This window comes from Aspergillus homomorphus (genome assembly GCF_003184865.1).
Source record: "Aspergillus homomorphus CBS 101889 unplaced genomic scaffold BO97scaffold_3, whole genome shotgun sequence".
Taxonomy (NCBI): domain Eukaryota; kingdom Fungi; phylum Ascomycota; class Eurotiomycetes; order Eurotiales; family Aspergillaceae; genus Aspergillus; species Aspergillus homomorphus.
Genome location: NW_020291889.1, coordinates 489,593 through 514,826, shown reverse-complemented (window position 1 = coordinate 514,826; position 25,234 = coordinate 489,593). Strand labels below are relative to the sequence as shown.

Genomic DNA, 25,234 nt, shown 5'->3' with positions numbered 1-25,234 from the left:
TCCATGCAGAGCTATCTCGTGTTCAGTTTATGCTGCTATGCTGTGCTGTTATCCATGATGCTTTATGCTCTCTGTCTGCCTCAGGCAGTTACCCTGGCCAGAACAGTGGATGGCCCCAGGCAGCCTTTCCAGTCAACCAATGACGGGCGGGCGTATTCAATACGAAATCACTGCTTCAAGCTTGGCCCAAAAGGGCAATTGTGGAGATTCCGGGAATCTTCCTTCAAGACAGTTGGAAACTCTTTTGGAGGATCCTTACTTTCTGTTGCATGGGTCGATGTCCAACAGCCCATTCAAATCTCCCAAGATGACAAGTGAAGTGGTCTGATTCGGCTCAGGAACCATCTCCATGCCGGTTTTCTTGTTCGTTGGTTCGCTGGTTCGTCCCCAAGTGGCTAGAGGATCCAATATCAGGGGGGGCTGGGTCGGTGCCTGGCAGCTCGGACTAACTAACGAAAATCAGAAAATCAGACCTCTTGATCGTTTGCCCAGTGAGATGCTGGGTTACTTGGCCTTCCCTCTTAATTCCCTTCTCTCCCGCACTCCACCTTCCCCCCAGCTGGAGATGATGATTTCTTGTCTTTTATGACCATCTCTGCCCTGTGTCCGATCCAATTGACTCTGAGCACGTCGCCATCATGGCTTCCTTAGCTGTCATCAGCACCTACGCGACCGCTGGTTTTCTGGTCATCATTGCACTGAACGTATTGCGCCAATTGCTGTTTCGCAATAAAAAAGAACCCCCCGTGGTCTTCCACTGGATCCCTTTCCTGGGAAATACGATCAGCTATGGCATGGACCCCTACGCCTTCTTTTTCTCCAACAGGAAAAAGGTCAGAGACTTCCCACCGATCGCGATACCGCGGCTGTGCAAGCTAACCGGCAGTGGTGTAAACAGTACGGCGACATCTTCACATTTGTGCTACTGGGACAAAAGACCACGGTTTATCTGGGAATTCAAGGCAACGAGTTCATCCTCAATGCCAAACTCAAGGATGCAAACGCTGAGGAGGTCTATTCCCCTCTGACCACCCCCGTGTTCGGAGCCGACGTTGTCTACGACTGTCCCAATTCCAAGCTCATGGAACAGAAGAAGTTCGTCAAGTACGGTCTGACCCAGACCGCGCTCGAATCGCACGTGCATCTCATTGAGCAGGAGACGCTGGACTTTCTGCGCACCTCGCCCTGGTTCCAAGGAACCTCCGGAGTGTTCGATGTTCCCGCCGCCATGTCCGAACTTACAATCTACACCGCAGCGCGCGCCCTGCAAGGGGACGAGGTCCGCAGCAAGCTCTCATCCGAATTCGCAGACCTGTATCACGACCTCGAGAAGGGATTCAGTCCAATCAACTTCATGCTGCCGTGGGCGCCGTTGCCGCACAACCGTAAGCGGGACGTGGCGCACGCCCGCATGCGCGAGATCTACACGGAGATTCTGCGCGAGCGCCGCAAGAATCCTGATGAGGAGAAGTCGGACATGATGTGGAACCTGATGCACTGCACGTACAAGAACGGACAGCCGGTGCCGGATCACGAGATCGCGCATATCATGATTACTCTGCTCCTGGCGGGCCAGCACTCCAGTGCCTCCATCAGCGCCTGGATCATGCTCCGCCTGGCCTCCGAGCCCCAGTGGCTCGATGAGCTTTACCAGGAACAGGTCTCGGCTCTCCGTCGTGGAGCGGATGGCAAGTTCGCGCCGCTACAGTATGAGGACCTCGACAAGCTGCCCCTTCACAAGAGTGTCATCAAGGAGACCCTGCGCCTACACTCGTCCATCCACTCCATCATGCGCAAGGTTAAGAACCACATGCCCGTGCCCGGTACCGATATGGTCGTGCCCACCGGCCATGTGCTGATGGCCTCGCCCGGTGTTACGGCCCAGAGCGACGAATTCTTCCCCAATGCGAGCAAGTGGGACCCCCGCCGCTGGGAAAACCAGGTTGAGAAGGAGGAAGACGGCGGCGAGCTGGTCGACTACGGCTACGGTGTTGTCTCCAAGGGCACCGCCAGTCCCTATCTACCCTTCGGGGCAGGCCGTCACCGCTGCATCGGCGAGAAGTTCGCCTATCTCAACCTAATCACCATTGTCGCGACCATGGTGCGCCATCTGCGTGTCTCGAACCTCGAAGGCAAGAAGGGTGTGCCGGGAACAGACTACTCGACTCTGTTCTCGGGCCCGCTGAAGCCAGCCGTGGTGCGCTGGGAGCGTCGTTCAGAAAAGGCTCTGTAGACACCACGGTCTTGTACCCTTCTCCTTCTCCCAGACACAGCTCGTGAGACGCTCGCGCCTGTCGCCTACCCTGATGGATTGACGACTATTCTTTGTTCTCACTTTACTGCTATCACCTTGTAATCTCAACACCAACACCTTCAATGTACCATACCATAAGAAAAACACCTACACTACATACACTTACATCAAACAATATGACCTTCTGAACCAATAGCTACACTGTCAACAGTATACAACCTCAACCCATCGAATCACACCAATCTGCTGAACACTTACCGTACATCAAGCGCCCATCCCAAAGTAGAGACCTCCCTCCAAATTGGAACCAAAGCATAGCATGTGGAAGCAACAAAAAAAGACGTTCCACCTCGGAACTCTGCTCCCTCGTCGCACCTGTCCAACACTCCCTCTTCTTGACAAAAAGCCAAACCAAGTCTATTTCCGAACCCCAAGTCTGGAGCTACGTCAATGGTCTTTTCATCGACCCCATCCACCTTCCCAACCCTCACCCACCTAAGCCCAAACCCAAACCCTACTCGTTATAAGAACAGGTCAGACTGCAAAGAACCCACCGTAATCCCTAAAACACCGTATTCGAAATACCAGATAGATACCCCGGTCCCCTGCATTGGGATAGGACGATAAGATTGGGAGCCGGGGACGGGAACGGGGCGGAAGAGCAGAAAATAAAAAGGATGCAATGCACGCGGTGGTGGCGTCCATAGGGGGAAGGGAAATTGGCGTTGGGTGACAAGTACAAGCAAGCACGCAAGCAAGCAAACACGTTAGCTAGCTAGCTTATTCAAGCAAGCAAGGAAGAAAATGCATTCTTGGAGGGTTCTTGCTTTTCGCTTCTTTACTTCTCCTACCTTTAATTGTACTAGTGAATCGGGAGTCGGATGAAGAGAAGGGAAATTCAAGCGTAGCTTTTACTTGAGGATTCCTCTTTTCGTGAATAGGATGTGATGAGAATCAGACAGATAGGGACATCCTGATACTTTACTTACCTTGACCTCGCTGGGTCTTCTGCTTCCGATACCCTACGACGCATCTGGCGACCCCCTTCTGGTTGATTGAGCCCTCTTGAGGCTGAGTGTGAGCGTGAGTGTGTGGTGTATGTATGGTGTATGTGTCTGCCAACTCAGCAATTCAACCGCAGCACTAACCGCGGGAAACAAGAAAAAAAGAAAAAGGAAAGAAACGGCATATGTCAAAATAAGAATTTACCCATGGCGTGTGACCCAGAAAGGTTGCGGGCCGGTATGTCGGATTCAGGGGAGGAGGGGGAATTGAGAATGGTGACCAGAAGAGAAGAGGGTGGGCAAGATGTCCTCTGGGACACTGGGTAATAATTTAGATGTATTCTTCTTTCGTTTTTCATTTTGTTCTTCGATTTTTCAGGACGGAAGAAGGAGGGAATCAAATCTCCATGTTCGATGATGACATAAGGATATGTGGACAGATAGATTGCACATGGGATGTGACGAGCATGGGCGTCGATCGATCAGGCCTGGACCTTGAAATACGAAGCAAGGTGCATGAATCTAGAAAAATGTCGGGGGCGCCTAGGCCAAACTGGAGTGAAAGTACCTTCTAGGTATAGATAAACTACCTTGAGCCTAAGAAGAACTGGAGGCTCATGACGCGACTTATGTTGTGCAATCGTATGTTTTCGTTGAGTATGCTGACTTCATTGTCTGCATGATATTCGACAGGAAAGGCAATGACGGACGGACGGACGGGTTATGATCCTCGTTTCTCGAGATCAGATCCAAATGTAGTGAGTATGTGAGTGAGTAAGTAACTGAGTGAGTGGTAAGTTGCCCAAGAATCAGAAGCAAGGGAATCCTGTCGTCCCCGGCAGCCCAAGAGATCACGCGTGAGATCGAAGGAAGGGCCGAGAGGGGAGACAGATGGCGTATCGATCGGCGCGAAGGTCGCTAAGCAACATTTAATGCTAACGAGTTTGACGATGACTTGTCAGCGCGTAATTCCCGGGAGTTTAGTAGGAGAGCAAGGGCTCACACCCACACACACACCTCCTCGGAGGATCGAAATGCCAACGCAGAGATCTGGTGACCCGGAGATCGACAAGTCGCCAGGGCCTGACCAACGAAGGCAAACCCGGGATCCAGTAGCTGCAGCTCCTGAAAAGTACCTGATCCGGTTTAAAAGGCGGGAGGCGTTGTTTTGAGGGAAGCAAAGAAAGAGGGGAGTACAAATGACGCTGACTGTTGCAAGAGATGCGCCGCCATGTGACCACGTGATGGCCTCCGCCTGTCTCTTGCTGATATCACCGAGTCACCGTCTCTTCGCGACCCCCGTGACATGCACCGTTCTTGTTTTCATCCTGGCTTCTCGAAATCGATGGGATGCTGAATTGTCGGTAGAGCCGATGATCATCGGACAACATCGCGGGGAAAGAGAGTCTGGGGAATGTCAACCATAGTGGATCTGTCAGAGAAGAATAGCTGCAGCATTTCTGGAATTTTGGACGTGAGACTGGTCATGACTGCTGACTCCAGAATACAGTTGATTTCGTTTGGTCACGATTGGGTCTATCAATGTGGGTTTCCCTCCGCAATATCCAATCCTAGAAATCTCCCGGTACGCAAACAGGCAACCTTCTTGCGAAGCTTTCTCATACAACAACAACAACAGTCGCACTCAACCCCCCATTGGAACAGGAAATAGATCCGAGATGAACAGGATCGTCAACGAGAAGTCGATGGTGCAGTTAGTTTCGGTGCACCGTTAAGTGTTGCCACGTCGAGGGGCACCACTTTTGTTTCCCAGTCTCCCAATTCATGCGTTGTTGTCCCTTCTGTTGCAAGGAGGGCATATGATGCCTGCCTGCCACCTAGGCTATGTGATAGCATTCAGGATTGTGCTGTAGTCACCCACCTTGGAGCGAGAAACACTTCATCCTCAATGGAGAGATTCGAGTGTTTCCTGCTGCATGAAAGATAAGAGTGCACCCGACAACCCGGCTGACCACCACCATTTGAATCTGGCAATTGCCCTATATTTTACCTTCCTCGCGCTTGGTCTAGATGCAATGGATTCCAGCCACCAAGCAAAGCTATAATTGCTCCACAAGGCGTAACGGGGGCGCTCCTATCTGCCGCTTGGGTTGAGAGAGCTTTGGGTTCTGTATGTACTCCGTGCACCGAACTCACAGCACCGTTGCATGCAGGAGGTGGAGAGTCGGGTTCTCCGGCTTGCATATGCAGTAACAGTGTGGTTTGAAGAATGAATGGCGAGGACAGAGTGGTGGACGTCCGAATCTACCAATGCTTTGTGCAGACGGTGATGATAGAGAGGAACAGTCTGGTTGGCGCGTAGACAAGGTGCAACACTCCATTGTACAAGAGTCCAGTCGATCATCGGTGACTTCATTTTTTTTCGCCATACCAATAGATCTCTAGGGCCAACCAACCAGCAAGGTAAGCAACAGCAGCTAGACAGACTAGTAGCCCTCCGTACAGCCCAAGTACCTCTGTTTGTAAACGAGACCTTCAATACGGAAATGAAACCAGACTTGAGAAAACCAACACGAACTATGTAAAGAACACGATCCCCTTACCCCCCCTCCTTAACGACCCCCCGCAGGCGTACCGATGGATTGGGATCCTTCCAGGACAGAAAGTCCCGATCTCGATTGGCAGGTACGACAATCGGCGCAATCCGTATGTATCACTAAGTACCGACAGGTGACCCCTTTTCTTGCTGATTGCGATCTGCTTGCGAATCCCTGATTCTTCAATTCAAGAACCAGAACCCATCATCACAAGCCACAACATCTGAAATCCGGTATTTCGAGATTGAACTTGTGGTGAAACCAAGCCAGGGGATAGTAGGATGGAGTGTTGGGGGAGGGGAAGGGAAAGCCTCACTAAGCAAACGAACCGGTCCCTCCAAGGCTCCCCGCCAAACCATTATTGTGCTTTGTTGTTTTAGGGCCCTCACTCACGGCTGGACCTCCTTTTTCCTTCTCTCTGTCTCTCTCCCCGCCCGCCGCATTTCCCCTCATTCCCGGAATACGCACAGGGCTCTCTCCGACCATGATTCGCGGAAGCGATCTCTGGGAGCACCAATTGAGCGGACGGTACCTAACTTCGTTGTAGTCTAGGTCAATACAGGAGGGAATTCGACCCCACTGACGAGAATTATCAGGAACAGACCGGTACACACACGAGGTAGATCCTGAACTGCTACATAAACTAAGGTACTTCCATCGACACACAATCCCACCGGCTAGTCAAGTACCCCGGTTCACGAGTCAGCTGACTCGAGCCATAAGCCCCTCAACAATGGGTAAGGTAACCAAGGGAAACAACAACGTGTACTGCCATGTGGGGAGAGCGAGAGGGTTACCGAGAGTATACAAAGCCTTTACGTACACGTTACAAGCAGATGGTAATCGGGGAAACATCGATGGAGTCTGGACGGTTGATCTACGTGTGGACTCCATCAGTCTGGATCCATATCGAATCCAAGATTCAACAGAGGAGCAAGACAGAAAAAGTCACCAGACCCTTTAATCAAGGTACGTACATACAAGAAACGAAAGGCAATTTCGTGATTGATTGATTGTCAGCAGCACATCCGTCGACTAGAGCTCTTCTGCAAGGAAAAGCCCACGGTCCAGAACGCTGACTGAAGCTGAAAGCCCTGGACCTAATTGTCGTAGGGACCGATTTCTCCGTTATTACTCCGTCCATACACAGCAGTCAATCTGCTTTGGCCGCTCAGTCTGTCATTGCATTCATTCATCCCTCTCACTCATCCATAATCCTCGGTCGGCCCTACCGAGGTAAATAGCCAAATAGCCAGCCAACCGATGAAAGAACCCATGCCATCTCCCTCGAGCCGGGCGGCACTTTGAGGATGAAACCAAGCCCAATCGCAGCTCCCGATATAGAACTCTTGTTCGCACAGGAAGAAAACTAAAGTTGGTCCCTTGGACGCGGGTGAAGAGAGCCGATTTCCCCGAACAAACTCCCTACACCAATCATCAACCAAGCATCCGACCAGCACAAAAACAACCCGCACTCTAAATTCTGTATCACACAGAACAAATCCCACGGTATATCACCGAGTCAGTCGGAGCATAGGTACCGTTACCTTTGTTGGTTGTGTTTACAAAAAAAAAAGACTCAAGTCAGGAAGAGAAGAGGAGGGGCTGATCAGTGGTGCGCTCCCCTTCCTTCTTCGACAGGTACATACATGTCAGGCCATGCAAGAGAACATGCAAAGCAATAACATAGTTGAACAGTATGTGTTCCACATTTGGTGGAGAACAACCATCATCATTCAGTTTGCATGTAGATACATGTAGAGAGTAGCGGGGGTTGCTTGGTGGTGTGCCGGGCAGGCAAGCACGGCAAACCTCACAATCGGAGCAACGTCCTCCGTTTTCCCCTCCTCATCCTCATCACCATCATCATCCTCCTCCACCACTCCCTTCCCCACAAGATAACTGACGTCGAATGTGAACTATTGACTCCTATACGTAACCCCCTAAGATCAAGAAGGGCCGTGTGGTGTTTCTATACTTGGTAAGAAATGATATCAGAGTTATGACCATAGTATCTCCAACCCAATATACTCCATGGAGTATATAGACCGGATCGGCCGGTCGGACCATTAATGACGGAAGCCAACACTATAGCTGGAAAAGCTTTGACAAAAAAGCAAAGGTAACGGCGCCCAAAGAGGAAGCGAGTTTAATCGAGAGGCAACAATAGCGAGGTCCTTCGAATGGGGGAGTTCTCATTTAAAGCACCATGTCAATCGTAACATGCATGCTTATTATGCACGTCCTACAGCTAGTTAGCCAGTAGGCCGGTCAACCAGCCGCGGTTCACCTCAAACCCAGGAACCAACCGTCCAAGGCGGTCTGCAGCTGTCTGTGAGGAGGTAGGCGGTCGGGGGGGTGCAGCACGACCAATTTTATTCAATTGCACAATCACAACAAGATCCGACTCTCCTAAAAAGCCGATCGATTGTTCGTAGGTAACTAACTACTTAATCTACCATATAGAAGCACAATTATCATCGCTGCGATGGGCTCAAGCCAACAGTCGGACAATCCTTCTTCCTGAAAACTGCATACAGCACAGCGTACTGTGCAGGAACACATGATACATACCGCTTGTACGCAATGTGAGGCCCCGCCTAGGTACTGGATGGTATGTATGTACCTGACTGACGTCGGTTACATACAAAGTATCCGGTAATACAGATACGTCCCGGTACCGCGTTAAACTGGTTTAGTCTTCCGAGATTCCAAGCCTAAACCTCTTCTAGAAGACTTCTCGAAACGCCCGACCTGGGAATGGAACTTTTTCCCAGGTTTGTCAGAAGAGAAAAAGTCAAAAAAGCCTTGCCGGGGGCGTTTCTGGGGGTCTGATTCGTGTACGCTGAACTTGTCTTGGTTTGATTTTGTTTGTTCGCGTACTTGCATAGGCACCGTGGACTGACCTGAATCTGACAGAGATGGGAGTTGCCTTACGCGGAAGATGCTCGGGGTTTTACCAGTGAGTGAGTCGCTGGAACGCATGAGATCTAAAGATAACTATACCTCCGGGAAAGGGATTTGCCTCTTCTCTCGGAAGGACCATCGGATGCGGATTTTGGGGAGGGGGGCGGTTAGGCGTAAGTTCCGGGGAGAGGGACTGGCGGTGGTGGCTTGAAGGATGTTCGGCTCATGTGACCATCCCGCGTCTCGGGGCCATCGAATCGCCGCTTCGGGTTTGCCAGCCGTAGCAGGTTTCTGTTCTGTGTCGTGAACGTGCGAGGTAGTCGTTGACACATAGGTTGCATCGAGCTTCGGGACATATGAATGTGAGCATGGAGACTCGTTCAAATCGAGATAACTGAAGATGGAAGTGTATGAAGAGCAGGCATCTATCTGTGCTCGAAACTGCTTCTTACCAATCGTTTCTGTATCTGAAGCCCGAGGTGTATTACACAGTTACACTGGGGTGGTATCGAGCCAGGGCCACCTTGATTCGGACACGTTACTAACCATCTCACAATACCATTGTCCGAGCTTGACTCTCGGCGCAACGCGGCATACCCCAGTGGCTGGTGTAGTATTGATTGCAAAGTGGACACTAGAACGATAGTCAAGTCCGACCGAATGGCATGAAAACATCCAATGCTGCCCAATGCTCGGCATTGGCCCGCTCAAATCGGGCTGCTTCAAGCCCGCTAGCTTGCAAGCCTTGTATAGTGGCATATCTTCCTTATTGAGGCGCAACGGGACTTACACCACCCAAGAGAAACCAAGACAGGCAAGGACTAGAAAAAACATTATGCCACGTGATACGGCAGAAACGGACACAACGCGACGCGCAACCGGCCCGTTGTAAGCGGTGTAATGCCACACGAGCGGCGGTTTTACTGGTGTTTGAGGTGGCGGTGCTAAGGAACATGGCCGTCGGCGACGGTTTCGATCACCCCCGAGACCTTGACACGTAGGAACAAGGAGCGATGTGCTCCGTCGGAGGCGAAGAACCTGTCGTCGGCCTGGTCTAGAAGGCCTCCGAAGAAACCTGATAACAAGGAAGATGATGAGTGGTGCGGTTGTGCCGAGAATACCCCATTCTGCAATGCAGAGAAGGGATGATGTGCATCGGCATGCCGAACTGAAAGGAGGAGCCGGGCCGAGTCTTACTTTTCCCTGCCTTGCAAGGAAGGGTAAAAAAAAAAAAGAAAGAGTACGGAGTTGAAAGGAACCAGTTCGTGATGACATACCTACCGGGGGCAGAGTGGGCAACGACGTAATTGTCTTCAGAAGTTCATACATTTGTCGAATTTCGAGAGATTAGAGTAGGGGCGCACTGCTTGTTTGCTCCACTTCCAGCCCTCGTGGTTTGAATCAAATTATGATGATGAAAAGAAGGTAAACCCTTCTCGGCCGCGGAAGGTTGATGACTCAGACCTCCGATGAGTAGCCTCCAGGCTGAGTGGTGATGATACCACAGTCCTTGTCAGGGCTGATACAGCGTTATTGTAAAACAGCGAGCACCGTACCGGTGAGGTGAAGAGCCCCTCCAGCTACGAATCACCTTGCTGCCCGACCTGAAGAGACCTGCCCCACTTGGTAAGGTAGGTTGACCCGCAATGGAAGGCAGAGACCTGGCACAGGTGGTTCTGAACTTCTGACATATGGAGGAGGGAACGAGTCCAGCGAGTCCAGCTGAGTACAAGTCGCGCTGCCCCGACCTTCTGTGAGGGACGGTAAACCCGAACAGGCAAAGTTCCCCTTCGGCCTAGGTTTTGTTGCTGGGGTTCGGGATCCACCGGCTTGGTCTGGAAGAGGAAGATGGGAGGGAGAGAAGATTTCACCAACCAGCCGCAAGCACGATCGCTGCCCCACGTTTTCGGGCAGAGTCGGACTGCTCCCCTCGTGCCCTTTCGCCCATCAATTGGTTGCAGAGTCCTCGGGAACTTCAGGAATGCATCCAGAATCTCAGCTGGTGGTTAATGTGGGGGCTCTGAAGGCTTTCTCGGGCTTTTGATTCGAGGTTCTACTTTTTGTGCCTTTTTTTTTTTTGCTTTGTCTTTGTCTTTTTTGCTTCTGTTTTTTGTTTTTTTGTTTTTTTTTTTTTTTCCATTGTTCGATTGCTTCTAAAGGGAAGTCTCGGAGAGGGGAATGGGAAGTTGAGTGGATCGATCGACTTAACTTACAGGCTGGCTGCAATCAGAGAAAGTCACAGACCAGAGACATCAATCAAGACAAGCAGCGATCAAGACAAGAAAACGGAAGACAGCGATCCGGGTAGAATTGGTTGCAGCAGTTAAAGACACGATTAATAATCGATGTCAACAAGATCCTGACAGGCCGGTTACGTCATGGGAGCTGAAGCAACCAAGATGTCAGTGCGCACGCGGACATCAAATTTAGATCCCCCGCTTAAGTCACTATGAAGTTATGAAGTTATGAAGATCCTGACTGATCAAGTAGTTAGTGTGGGAGACCCAAGTACCGGGGTCGAGAGGAAGAGGGGGAGATGGTGGGCTTCGGCAGATCAATGGATCTGATCCAAAGCAATCTCTTACTCTGTACAGTAGTAGTAGTTGGTAAACTTAAAATACCCCATGCAACACGCACGCCGACGACTATCTCTCTCGCTCAACACTGCATATCAGATGCAATTTCTCCAGTCTAGAACATGTGCAATCCACATGAGACACGAATGATTCAATGCAATCCAGAGCACAGACTTTCCTATCCAGCTTCTTGTAGCCCGTGAATCAGGATCAGTAGGTGTATCTGATCGGCATCTGCCTTTCTCCGCAAAACTCAACTCCTACCCCATCAGCAACGAAAAGCACATGCCAGTCGCATTCAAGAACCTAACACCGAATAAGCCCACCCACCCAGTGCGTCCCTGATCTTAACCAGCGGTGACGCAAAGGAGAAAAAGAGGAATCGATATCGAAGAGGTCCACGGTTCACCCCCCTCAGCTGATACCCCAAGACTCTGGGACGGCGACCGACATAGTAACAACCACAATCCGGTAGACTTCCATCTCGAAACCGAAACCGTACTCTCGCGGACATTCCGACCAGAATCGATCGAGAACTATAATACTAAGTATGTACACTCGGTAACTCAGTAACGTCGAACTTGATACGGACGAAGAGTCATTCTCATGAATCTCCCCGACATTGAAGAAACGAAGCAAGCTTTCTTCTGCCCACCACCACCGCCACCATAACCACGTATATCTCCGCACTCTAGGTATCATAACACGCGCGATTACGAGTACTATAATTATCCCCCCGGAGAGGCGGTAAGAAAGATACCCAGCTCAATAGGATACCCGACCGGTCCTGATGAACCAGGCAGTCTATGTGGCTGGTTGCGTTCAACATCGTCCACCATCTTCAAGCTGTCTTGTCTACCCGTCATACCCTTATGTCAATGACAGTTCATCCATCAGTTGCCTCCGGTTCGTAGCACTCGACACATCCCCAAGCTTACTCCCCAAGCACCTTAACCTTTACAATCGAACAATACCCTACCCAAACCGCCAGTACGGTAGTAGATTCTGACCAACTAAAAAGGCATTACTATATATGGAAACCACCCACCCGTCCAACACAAACAGTATATACTATACAAAATAAAAGAAACACCAAACGAGTCACACACCACCACTACACAATAAAAGAATGACAAACTTTCTTTCACGAACCGGAACCGCTACAGCTCCTTACCCATTCGCAGACCCTGGTTATCTCTTTCTCCTTCGTCAACAACTGGGAACCCTCCATCTGTCCTCCACCATCATGGATCCCATCCCGTCCCACCAACCCGGTCACCCCTTCCTCCCTCCCTCACAATATCCCCTCCTAAAAGAAACAAAGATAGTGCGATCATAAAATCAACGAAACAGAAAGCGTAAGAACAAGGACCCCGACCACAAAGCACCCACCCGCATGTGAAGCGATCAGTGCGGAGATTCTAGATCCTTTTTCTTTCCCCTAGGGATCAGACACTAGACAGGGAGGGTAGTGGGCACAGGGCAGAAAGCAAAACAAAACAATGATGGTGTTTTGGGTGGGCCGGGGGGGGGGGGGGGGGGTGGGAGTTGGATCTAGGCTGTGATAGATGGAAGGCGTGGCTAGACCCCCTCCCTCAGCTTCCGTCCTCTCTTAACCTGCCTCAATGAGAGCGGACTTGGCCTTGTCGGATGGGTACAATAAGTTACTATGTAACTAGCTAAGGGGCGGGGTGGTTGGTTAAAGTTCTCCAGACTGCCTCGCTGGCGCGCTGGCTAGACTGGCTAGGCTAGGTAGGTTACGTGTCAGTGCGCTGCCGGCCCCGGTGTTTCCTCCTACTATACTTGGAGGAGGGGCTGGCTATGAACTTCAGTAGATGGCAGAGCCTGTGAGTCGTCGTCGAACTTAACTACCTAATATTCACCTTTTGCTTCCTACACTACTACAAACAATGGCTTTCTTGTACGGTCTGAAACGTACAGCGTAGTCTTACTTCTCGGCAGAAAAGGGGTTGAGGTTCTTTGTTATAATTTTTATTTTTGTTTTGAGGTGCTTTCTCCATACATCATAACAGGTAAATGAAAAAAGTATCAAGTAGCGTACATGGCATGTGCAGGCCGGCTTCTTCAATGTTCGGCCGGGAAAGAAAGGAAAATTCGGGGAATGTGGTATCTGGTATCAGCGAGGCATGAAAAGTCAAACAACAAGGGCTATTTCAAAATATGCAGAAAAACGGGTAAGCAGTTTTTTTGGTTCCGCCGCCTGGATCAAAAATGATGAGGAATCCCAATGGTCCATCAGTTCCACCCAAAGTAAGCATCATAAGAGATAAAAAAAAAAGTAGAGACCCTTTTTTTCAGGGTGTCTCTGCCGACTGTGCATCGCCGTAGAAGAGAAGTTCATCTGTACAACAAGATTAATTGTGTAAAAGACGCTTGATCCCCCCACCGGTGGCCCATGTATAATGACAGCAGATAGCCACACAATGCAAGTAGAGATAGGAAAGATAATAGCATGGACCCGGAAAAAAAGAAAAGAAACGATTAGGTCGAAGAGCAAAGCCAGATGATTCCGAAGTGCGCCAATATGCAATGCAGTCGTGATGGTACGTGTCACAAGGATGATAATCAATCGATGGTCTTTACATGTTGGTGAAAAGAAAAACGAGAAGGCGTTCGACGATCGGGTATCACTGCCAATGAACCATATCCAGCAGATAATAGGATATGTCTTGACACAAAACTTAAGGATGATAGAAGATCGAAAGGTAGCAATTAATAGCTCCAAGGCAGGTCTTTACCATCCTTTCACATGGTATTCCCAAGGCCCAAAGTCGGTGTAGTTATTCCAGGAGCCGGTCTTGTCTTTGCCGTGGCTCGTAGACTTCATTGTGGAACCTGCATTCTGACCCGCGGCTTGACCCTTCTGGGCGCCCTTGGGACCAGGATATTCTTGTAGGTTTGCCATATCGTGAGCGGTATGGCGTCGCTTCAGGAACGCATTTGCAGTGGCACTCTTCTGCTGGCGTTCCCACAGCAAGTGGCGACGGAGAGACTCCGTCAGTTCCGTGGCCAGCATATTGCGTCGAGTGGTGCGTGGCGAGTGAGCAATCGCTTGAGGGGTAGGCTTCATGACAATCGGCTTGGAACGAGGCACGTCGGGACCGCGCATCGTAAGGTTCCCATCGTCGTCAGGCGGGGAAGCCGGGATCGAGGGGCCGTTGGGTGAGGTGAGACGGGAACGTTGAAGGGCCGGGGTGGACCGGGAGGCCGCGCCCATTTTAGTGGGTTGATGCATCATCATGGTCAGCATCGAGCGACGGGACACGAGATTAGGCCGAGAATCGACCCGCTGGAACAGCTCGCGCTCTTCAACACTCGACCGGCCACTTTCCGTAACCGAGTCCTCCCAGTCGGAGTCTGAATCATCCTCGATGGCGCTTTCGGAAACCTCGTCGTCCGTCTCAATGGCGTCTTCATGTTCCGCAAGCCGTTCTCGAGTGGGTTTGATGATTCCGTTCTCATCCCTGAACGAGGCCACCTTCTTCTTCGGACTCTGATTGCTCGACGTGGGCTTGCTCAATTCGTCAGACAGTGAGCTCCGGTGTGGGCCCCGCATCGTGATGCGATCTTCAAATGAGCTCTCGTCATCTCCAGAGGACCCTCCCAGTGTGAACATGCCCCCTTTCTTCTTATTGAAAGGCATGGGTTTGAGCTGTCCTGACTGCTTGGCTGGTCCAGGTTCGGGCGCCAATCTGGGCTGCGACCGGTAGGATGAGGATACAAGCGAAGGAGAGAAGCCACGGACGATGCTCGGCGACTTGATTAAATCACAGCGCATGGGGATGATGCCGGAAGACGAAACACTAGTATCGGAAGCAGCAGCACCGGCACTGTTGTCGCTCTCATTGCCTTCGGGCGCTGTAGTCGAGCAGGACTCCGTGGATTGGTTCTGTTGTTGGCGGAGAGGATATGATGGCGGGGAGGGCGTCCGCTTCACTGTGGAGACGGTAGGGGAGGAAGAAGTCGGAGTGGACGGACGAGAGGTGATGTCCACGACAGGAGGAATGGGAGCGGTCAACGGTTGAGGAGGAATAGGCTCCAAGCTCTTCTTCTCCTTGATGTTCAGTACCATGCGTTCCAAGCCTTCGGATGTGATATGTTTCTCTTTCCCGCGAGCCAAACTCAGAAGAGGGCTTGAGTCTTCACGGACCACCGCAGGTTTGAGATCAACCTTCGGCCGTCTGATGTGCTGCTCAATCCTGTCGGCCTGCTCAGAGGCGGCAGATTCGACACTAGCAGAAAGTTCTGGCATATCCGCGGTTTCTGTGCGGAGGAGTGGCAAGACCGAGGTATCGCTGCTAGTCTCCGGCTCCACGCAGAATGTCTCGCGGGTCCAGAGTCTCCAGCTGAGATTCTCAAGTCGACGTCCTTCTTCCATGTAGTCGGCGCATTTCGAGAATACTGGCGAGTGAAGACCTAGTCAGCCATCACACAGCGAATTGGTATTGAGATCGAAGTGCTTACCCATCCACATCCCATGTAGGCTCTGTGCATTGGCGGTATCGACCTTGTGGATTTTGGCCGTGTCCACCGTTAGTACGGGGGTTGATAAACGCGAAGGCATTTTAACGACGCCACAATTTCGAATGTTGAGTGAGTTGTCAATTGTTCCTTGTTCCCTCCAGGGACTTTCGGGGTCGCCGTCTCCCCCGAGCGTGGTCGTACGGCGCGAAGAGTAGCGAATTGAAACTCCCTGATCCTCCACGGTGTCGCTGAGATCAAGTATCTCGGTTCCGAGGACTGCAATGCAAATTGCAGGTTGTGTGGTTGAGCTAGTAGTGGCGCCTCAGCTGCCGTTTCGCGAAGCAGCAGATCAAGATATCAGCGATTGTGGTGTGGGATGTGACACGGCGCAGTGTGCACAGTCGGATCCTGAGTCCGTTCCGGTGTGCTAATTCCTTTCCCGTCCGGGTATGGTCAATTCGAGGGGAGGTAGAGACCGGCAACGACGATGGGTCGAAGCAATTGGGGCGGAAGTTGAAGGTTCGGGGTGGGAGCCGGTGCAGAGGAGGATACGTCGAAGGTGGGAGGGTACTGAAGTTGTCGACCGGAGGAGTTGGTGAGAGTAAAGAAGGAAAAGAGAAGGGGAAAAAATCGAGCGTAGGAATATGGGGGAGGAGAAACTTAGTACGCGGTGGAGCGGGCGAGAAAAATGAGGAAAGGGAAGATAGTTAAACGACGGGTCGGTGGAGACACTTGGGATTTTGGGACGGGGGGGAAGGGGAGGAAGAGGAGGGCGTGGAAAGGAACAGTAATTCGGTAAGAACTGGTAATGGTACAAGGGGAGAAGGAGAAAATAAAATATGGAAAATATGGGGAGTTGTGACGGTGGCCACACAGGGAAAGGGAAAGAAAAGTCCGACCAGGGAGTACAGTACCGAGGGTCAGGAAATAATAGGTAGTAGTAGTTAGGTAAGTAAGTAGATACTACTAGATGATGGCGGTAAGAGAGAGAGGTCTCTTTCTCCCTCCATTTCCGTGGTCCGGAACCTATGTGTGTGTGTGATTGTTTTTCTAATAATTCAGGAAACAAAAATTCTATTCTTTTTATTATTTTTTGCATTTTTCCATTCTTGGAATGGTAATGGTGGTACTTCCGGAGTACCCCCGCAGGGCGTCTGGTATTCCATACATTGTCATGACTGGGTAACTTTACCGGTCTGTTTCCGGAGTGGGGCTCCGAAAACAAAGTACGAACTCGTTACTCTCTCGGTATGGAAATGATACTCAATCCAGTCTCTACCGTCCAGAAAGGTTACTTAGGCCGGTGAATGCGGCTTCTGCTCTCCTTCTCCCCTTCTCCAAGTCTTCTGCAAACGATTGAGGCTTGACTCTCTCGCTTAGTTCCAGTACAAGGTACAAAGTATGGAGAAGGACTTTCCCCCTCAAACCCCAGACATACCTTCCCAGTTGCTGGAGGCAGGTATTCCTGCTAGACAGTTACTTCAGCTACCACCCATAACTACAATTTAAGATGACTGCATTACGTATCACAATCAACAAAGCACTCACAGCGCAGGGGATGTTCGAGACAAACGTTCAAACAAAGATCACCTTGTCCTGTGACCAGCTTTCCCCCGCTGACTAAGGCAGCGAAATACTTTCGCAAAACCACGTACCTACCTAACCTACATACAGGTCAACCCCGTCAATTCCGTCGGGTCACTTGACTCTCTCTCAAAACTGGATCCCGAACGATTGGTTCAGACAGAATACTGCTGATATCACTCCGCACTTGTCAACTCACCTACTACTATTGATGGCCTAATGAATATAGCCACTTCCATCATTGTTTGTAGTCCCTTTCAGTCCCCCTTCAGGCCCCTTCCCTCCTCTTCCCCCCTGTCGCTGTCAATTCTAGGCACATACTGCCTAATCTCTCGCCTCGTCAGGGGCATTTGACAGTTCACCTCTCACCTGCCTCATCGGTGGCCATTTGGTGTCTGCTGACTGTCACTCTTCTGTCGACTACTTTCGCCACGGACCTAGTTTCGGGTACTATCGATAGATGCTGTCTGTCTGGCCTGTCTCCAAAAGACCCGTGGGCCTGCTACCCTTGACATTCGGGTCTAGCCACGTTTTCCACCCCAGAGATGAACCAATATCATTTATCGGTAGGCAGTTTCGTAGTCGGCCCCTCGATCTGATCCCGAGGCATCTCTGCCTGATCTCTCATTGTTCCATATCGTCCATAGCTCTAGCTCTCTGGATTCCTTTTCCGTAATTTCGCTTTCGTACATGGCCCATGCCATCTGATCTATCGAGGTACGCTGATACAGTCCGATCATTCTGGCTGAAGATGGCCTGAGCACCAGCGCCCCTCGATCGTCCTTGCTGCTACGGAATACGTACACTCTGCAAGTATTCGCCGATGGTATGTAGCATCAGAAATACCCCCCCAGGGCGGAGGTCGCATACCGGGGAAGAGTGCCGCGGATCCGATCTGGCTGATCGTCTTACCTACCTAAATAGCACTGACCTTATCTCAGGCTGGGGTTGTTCTGTTCCCTCTGCGGTGTGCGTGCAAGTTATGTGTCAATCCCGGGGTTAGTCCTCTCTCTGTGTGTCTGTCTTTCTCTGTCTGCAGGCATTGAACTACAGTACATATTCTTGTTATCATGTGGCCACTTATCAAACTACCGACCAATCTTCACATCGCCAAACGAATCAAAGCCAAGCGATTCTTTTAACTGAGATATATCGTTCCACATGTGTGCTAGCTAGATACGTCAATGACAGCGAGAGTATCACAGTGGCTTCTTCCATTCCACTTCCATGGCCTCCAAAAGAACCACACATAGGTCACAAGATAAGAGCCAGTTGTCATTTTCTCTGGCGGCGATGATAAGAAAGAGCCAGCCCAACATGGATAATCCCTAGGGAAGGGGGTGGGAGAATGATTGTGTAGCACCAACGGACATCAACAGCAAGCACACTATCAGGCGTTCTATAGATTGATGATGATGATCTGGTGTTAGATTACCCGGCCATCTGGTTTAGGCTTCTTTTCCTTCCCCCTTTACTTTTTTTTTTTTTTTTGCAGGTCACGGGGTCCTGAAAAAAAAATCCATTAAGGATGGATAAGAAATTCCAGGAGGGCAAAACTCTCCCCACCGAAAAAATCGAGTGATTATTTGTTTTCTTTTTTGACCCTGGTCACAGACTTAAAACGCCACAGCTACGATCCTTCGTCGCGGATCTCCAGGTAAGTGGTTCGGGGAACTGGGATGCAGAAGATCCGCCCGATTCACTATCATCAATCATCAATCAATCATCACCGCGCCGCACACACACACAACCTTTGTGATAGAGAGGTGGGGAGAGGGAGGGAAGGGAGCGGAGCGCGCGAAAGAAGACGAAGAACTGACTGACAACATTAAACCCAAGTAAATCCCTACCCCTACCTAGCCCGTCAGCCCACGTTGTGCAATCATGTGATAGTCCATTTGGCAGGTTCTAGGTCTTGAGTATTCTCACATGGGCGATTTTTCTCCAGTAGCTACGGAGTGACCTTCGGTTTCATCTTTAGGGGGAGGCGAGAGAGAAACTAAACGCGGAGGTGTTCTCGTTTAGCTTATTTTGTCTTTGCGAAGCTCTTCTAAGCACCTATTATGATGTGCCCCCTCCCTCCGTTATTTTACCGTGGAGGGTGAAAACAGCCGAGTAAAATCCGACGGAGAGGGGGAGGGGGGCGATAGCGTGTGTGTGTGCCTATGAGGCGCTTGTAGGAATCTTAGCCTCGCATTTTGACCCCCGTAATGCTTGAGGGTTTTAGTCGTAGACGTTGAGAAAGCAAAAATGAAAAGAGCCGATCTGCATGGCGTTTTGAAATCTTCTGGTCATTTGCCGGGACCCTTGAATCGAATCATAGTCCCTGAAAAGTCGGCATCTGAAGGACTTTTCCGTTGGGAATTGGCTGGATGAATGGAATTGAAGCTCTACTCGCTTCTCAAAGATTTACGGTGAATGACTCAAGTAAAACCTTCAAGCGGTGGAGGGGGGTGAAAGAAGAGCAAAGTAAAAAAGCACAGTGTACTATCAACACATTCGGCTTCCCACTCCTCCAACGAGTGCCAGTGGCCGGCGAGAAATATACATCCAAATTTATGGTCCCCTTTGACAGTTCAGACATTGTTTGGTCGAGTAGCACGATCGGCGGGTGTCAAAGCAAGATTCTCGACCTAATAATTGGGCCTTAAACTGCATCTTTCCTGCATACTGTATGCAACTCGAATGCAGACCATAGCTCAAGAAGAAAGAGGGACCACGGGCATTCGGTCTCTTCAGCTGTGTCTCCAGTGCGTGGGTGCGTATATGCGTTCAGTGCGCCGGCGGGCCCCCTCCAGGCCCCCTCCACCCGCTAAGTCCCTCCAGGCTCGTCCCCCCAAGCAACTGCCCCGGGAAGATAGAATTAGGTAACCGCTAACATCTCCAGGCCCCCAGGAGCTTATTGTTACTATTGCCCCTTCGCTTTGCATGCCTCGACCGCTTCACCTTAGCCTACAACTCAAGTGGGAAAGAAAAGTGGGCACCGCTTGCCAGGCGATGGTGATCTTTGGCAAAAAGTGTGCAGTGCTCAGCTGCCATACTGTCCTGCAGATTATCGTTCCACAATAGCGATGGAGGGAGAGCCACGTAGCTGCGCCCCCTGTACCCAGCCCACTTGACTGAACCTCTGCCCCCCTCAAGCAGCCTGTGTGGCAGGGCAAGGAGAGAGCGCCGATAAGGTGGATTTTACGGGGTACAGTACATCCACGATACTTCGACCCGGGTAAGCTTATGATAAGCCAGTCCCATGCCGAGAAGATGCTCCATACTCTCCGCATTTTGTCAGGCAAAAAATCTTCCGGGTGGATGATCAGGAAGGCATCCCGCTGTCCCATGATATCCTACGGACTTAGTATATAATGGGAACTGAAAGACGAGGCTTTCGGATAGGGCGATCTGTCGTCAATTGGGCGTCATGTTCAGGATGACCTCGATAACAGTTGTTCAAACCGGACGATGAGGTCGTGTAAGGCGTAGTAGGGACCAAATAGCGCTCCAAACCATCAAGCCCTGAGGTGGAACGCGGGACAGGAGCAGGTTTGTGGAGGTGGGATATTCCCCGAGCGAAAAAAAAAAGGGCACATTCAGCCGGACCTGACGTCGTTACCAACGAGAAATAGCCGAGGAACCAACGGGTAGATGGGTAGGAGAGAAGGAAGAGATCACGCTCCTACTGACTACTGACCGTGGCGTCAGATTTGGGGCTGTTGGACTCGACACGGGACTTCCGGTGGAAGTTCTTTTCTCCTGCGGGCCCTGCCCCTTTAACGTTGGGAGGCAAAAGGTACACCCAGTCAGTCAATCAGTCAGTCAATCGAACAGTCACAGTGGCAAAGCAGCCCGCTGAGCTCCCGCAAAAGTCACAAGACAAGCTCGGGAGTGAGTGTCACATGATGTGGGGTCGAACCGCCCGACATTTACCTTACCTAAGAGACCATGGGCTTAAGCTAGCTAACTAAACTCTTACTAGGTTACGCGCCGCCACCGGTCGGCGGCTGGAGAAGAAACCCACCGAGGAAAGTACGGGGTAATTGAATCCGGAGATCGCGCAACAGAACTCGGGGTCGCCCTATCTCCCCCACTGACCAATTTACTGATTCATCATCATTCATTGAGAGTCTCCCCCGCGTATTGGATTTGCATGTATTGAAAGCTTGCCTCATCAGCTTTGCCATTGGCAGATGCCCCACTGCTACATACGCCCCCGCCGCTCCCCAACAATATATACTCGTATCGCTCTGGAGATACCTATTACTAATGAGGACGCCTGTCATGGTAGCTGCTAGTACTCCCGCTAATGTTACAGAAGGCTGCTGCATCATGTCAAGCAGCAACAGAAGCGAGCGACACAAGGGGGAAGGACAGGCACCATGCATCAATCAATGCGGCCCGCGAGCGAACAAAGGAAGGCGAGGAGAGAACCTTACTAGGAACTGTACCTTATGGTGCGGAGTACCCCTTCCCGGCTACAGACACCCGACAAAGTTCGCTGCGCGACCTTGGATCTAGCAACCACAATTGATGCTGTACCATGTTCTTTTGCCAATTCTGGGGTCAAGTCCCGAGAATTTTCTTTTTAAAGGTGGTTTCAAAGACCAGGGTGATCCTGTATACCCCGAGAGGACAGGGTTCTTTTCAGTCAACGGCGCTATGTCGATCGATAATCCGCCTGGGATCGCTTGCAGGGACCCATCGAAGCTATGTGGGTAGTGTAAAGCTGGCATTCAACCGTTGATTCCGCCCTGGGGAATTCGGTCTAAGTATGGTCTAGAAGGTACTTTTTCTCTTCCTTTGCAGACTCCGGCATTCGATCAACCGCTGAGATTGATTGATATATGGAAGCGAAACGCTGGTATGTGTACACGTAGGAGCAACTCGTCCATTCATTTTTGTCTTCCCCTGCTCCCTGAAGCTCAGATTCAACTCTTGGGAGCATACTCCGTATCCCCTACACTTACAGTGCCCCAGATTCTTTATACTTACATAGCTTCAAAGCTTGCGTTGGCGCACGGATAACAGCTTCCCAGGGTCATGGTTTGGAAGGAACACAAAGCGAGCTGAAACATACAAAGAGCAGTTAGTGCCCTTCAAACCAAGACCTTGACTTCCCTGGAGCTAGTTATCTACTAGACTACGCAAACTTACCAAACTGCTCTTTCTCCCTCTCTTCTATTCTCTTAGCGATTCGATGCATTTTTGTCTTTTGCTCGCACCTCAGCCTGTGCCTTTTGTCGGACGGTCGACCCTGGTCCGTCCTACCGGGTCTTCTGAGAGATCACATTCCATATTCCCCGGCCCGCGTTCCCCGACCAGCCAAAACCCTGGGGATGATCATCATCCTGTAACCAGGGCGGCTACCAGGAACAGGTAGTGAAATGCTCATCACCCCCGTTCCCTCCACTTCCTCCTCTTCCCTCCATCATGTGGACAGATTCAGAATTCGGCCTTTTTTCGAGAACCAGACTAGCAGTTTCTAGATTATGCACCGAGCCTGACCAAGCTACCCGGGCCACAGGCCGCACCCAGTTGGGTTGGAGACAGGATGGTAGCATCCCGTGAAATGCAAGGGTAATGGATGGAGGGGGTTCGTGTTGTGCTCAAGGATTTGGAACTTGATCGGCGATCGATGGGGCAGTTCGTTGGATTCATCGACCATCATCGATGCAGTAGGTACGGAGTAGTGTCTTCGATCAAGGATGACCTCGTCAACCCACCAAACTTTCCCCCGTCCTCTGTTGCAGCCCGTTACGAGTCGATCAAACCAAGATCAAACATAGCCTAAACCCTATGTCAGTTCTGATCGATGAAGAAAGACGCAACCATCCCCCTGTCGACATTTCAGCGGCTCTTTTGCCCCCATTCCAGGACAGAGACCCCCGGCAATAATCCTAGGTTCATGTCTCGTGAAGCTGACCCCGGTGCAGTCAGTGCTTGCAGCCCTGCAAGGAATTTCCATTCATCCTTGTGATTCGTTTCATTTGCAGCGTGCACATTGCTCACTTCATGGGACTGGCCCGGAGGGTGGAGTGGGGGAAAGACCGCACGTTCAGGTGGGCTTACCCCAGACTGAGGACGAGGGACCGGTCGGGCGGGCGAAAGCACGATGTAGGTAGTACGTATAGCGACGGTGTGGTGTGCGCCTTGCCCACAGGTGAGCAAAGTCCCTGTCTATGTCCGGTACGAACTCGTGTGTCTGGCTGTCTTCTGGGGGATGACAAGAATGGCGATGCCACCCTACCTATCTATTCGGGGTAGGATGTCCATTGGGGATGAAAATCGCGCAATGAAGCAGGGGAGAACACCCTAGAAAAGACAGATTCAACAGAGATTTTGGAGTTTCCACTTTCATCGCGTCTCTTCCTGGTTGTTCACTGCTCGCTGGCACTATGTTGATGCTTCTTGAGCAAGCTACTATGGTAGTATCCACACACGCGAGTCTATTTACACCTGGGCAAAAACAGGTATTTTCCAAACAAACTTTCTCGCTTGCTGGGCTTACGTCTTCGGTTCTTTCAAAACTTAGTAGAAGACTTAAGTCTTCACTGGCAACTGGTCGCTCACACTACTAACACTAACCAGGCAGACACAAAAAACACGACGAACCCCAAAGAAGCTATTCCAATAAATCTAATCGGAGCTGCATGCTCTTGCATGTCCCGGTATCTGGGACGGGAAGCATGCCAAAGAAAACCCATCCCCTTGACCATTCACCACCCCCCGAACGCCCAGTTAAGTCTAGATCTATTGATGATCGTCAGTCATGACTCGAGAGGGTGAGTTCAAGGTTCGATATACAGTAGTGTAATGCTTCTTTGTCCCTCCCTCCCAGGAGCCCCCTTCGTATAGAGAAAGCATAGGCAAAATGTGTGTCGTGTACCTGCTTACTTCGAACTCACTTCCACTTCCACCACCGCCCCCAATTTCAGAATAGGGGAGGGGAGGGAGGTTCGCTTCGGCTGAGCGGAGTGTTCATGTGCAAGGGCCACCGCTAGCAGCAATGCATGTCACCCGGTGGGTGGTGGGTGGGTGTGGGTTGAACATGTAAGGGCGTCTAATGTCGCTCGTGCTACGGGCGTGCTTGCGAGCGTCAGGATCGATATTTTTTTCTAGTCCCTGGATCGCATTCTTAAATGCTTGGTCTTAGGGGATATCGGATTCTAGAAGGCTTTGGTGAATGAGCTGTGTTGTGGGCATCCCTTGATACCGGAAAGGCGTGTTGGGTGTATCTATCCCGAAGGTCGCTCCAGTTTGATGAAAGACTATTTAGACGCGACATAGAAGAACAAGAAGCCCTCTAGCCTACCAAAAAATGATAACATCATCACTGTAATAATAGTTCTAAAGCGGCGGTTCGGGTTGATACACCGCCCCGCCTTACACAAATTAATCAACCACCTCCAAGAAAACGCTAAATGCACTGGTCATAAGGAAGCGAATATCGCTTCCTGAAAGCATATCAAGAGAATGATATCACCAATCAACAAGAATGCGAGATTGGCTCTCAGCTCCGAAACTGCCCTGGACGCCTGTCCGGTGTCATAAATCGTATATGCAACTTTCTCCCCCCTATCCCGCTCATCATCACTCGATGATCCCTGGGCTGGGCTTCAACTGTATACTTTCCACACCAGCCAATCAATTCGAACTTGTAACTATACTAGGTACCGCATAAAATCAACACAAGTGATCTATCTACATCCTTTTTAATCAACTCAGCATGAGATACATCTAGACCTTCCCTGCAATCATTAAGGCGCTGCCAGAACTAAAAGATCCGATCAGGCCCAGTCTAGTCTGATTTAGATTTTTTCCCGCTCTTTTCTTTTTCTGACATATTGACAGCACCTTTACAAAGCTGACGGACAG

General features: G+C 50.7%; 3 protein-coding genes across 3 annotated transcripts; 1 reads left to right on the top strand and 2 right to left on the bottom strand.

The window, feature by feature from the left end:
* The first annotated feature begins 478 nt into the window (after window positions 1-478).
* BO97DRAFT_132168 (cytochrome P450) lies at window positions 479-2,458 on the top strand. Its single transcript, XM_025690055.1, has 2 exons — window positions 479-833; window positions 899-2,458. Exons 1-2 carry the CDS (start codon window positions 639-641, stop codon window positions 2,231-2,233), a joined length of 1,530 nt encoding a protein of 509 aa, XP_025555526.1. The 5' UTR covers window positions 479-638; the 3' UTR covers window positions 2,234-2,458.
* Window positions 2,459-8,816: 6,358 nt separating this feature from the next.
* Window positions 8,817-9,557, bottom strand: BO97DRAFT_410767 (uncharacterized protein; the record flags this gene model as incomplete). Its single annotated transcript, XM_025696149.1, has 3 exons — window positions 8,817-9,190; window positions 9,278-9,357; window positions 9,514-9,557. The coding sequence occupies 3 exons, from the start codon at window positions 9,555-9,557 to the stop codon at window positions 8,817-8,819; spliced, it is 498 nt and encodes a 165-aa protein (XP_025555525.1).
* Window positions 9,558-14,054: 4,497 nt separating this feature from the next.
* On the bottom strand, window positions 14,055-22,562 carry BO97DRAFT_420673 (uncharacterized protein; the record flags this gene model as incomplete). Its single annotated transcript, XM_025696674.1, has 3 exons — window positions 14,055-15,721; window positions 15,785-16,060; window positions 22,514-22,562. 3 exons carry the CDS (start codon window positions 22,560-22,562, stop codon window positions 14,055-14,057), a joined length of 1,992 nt encoding a protein of 663 aa, XP_025555524.1.
* Between the last annotated feature and the right edge of the window lie 2,672 nt (window positions 22,563-25,234).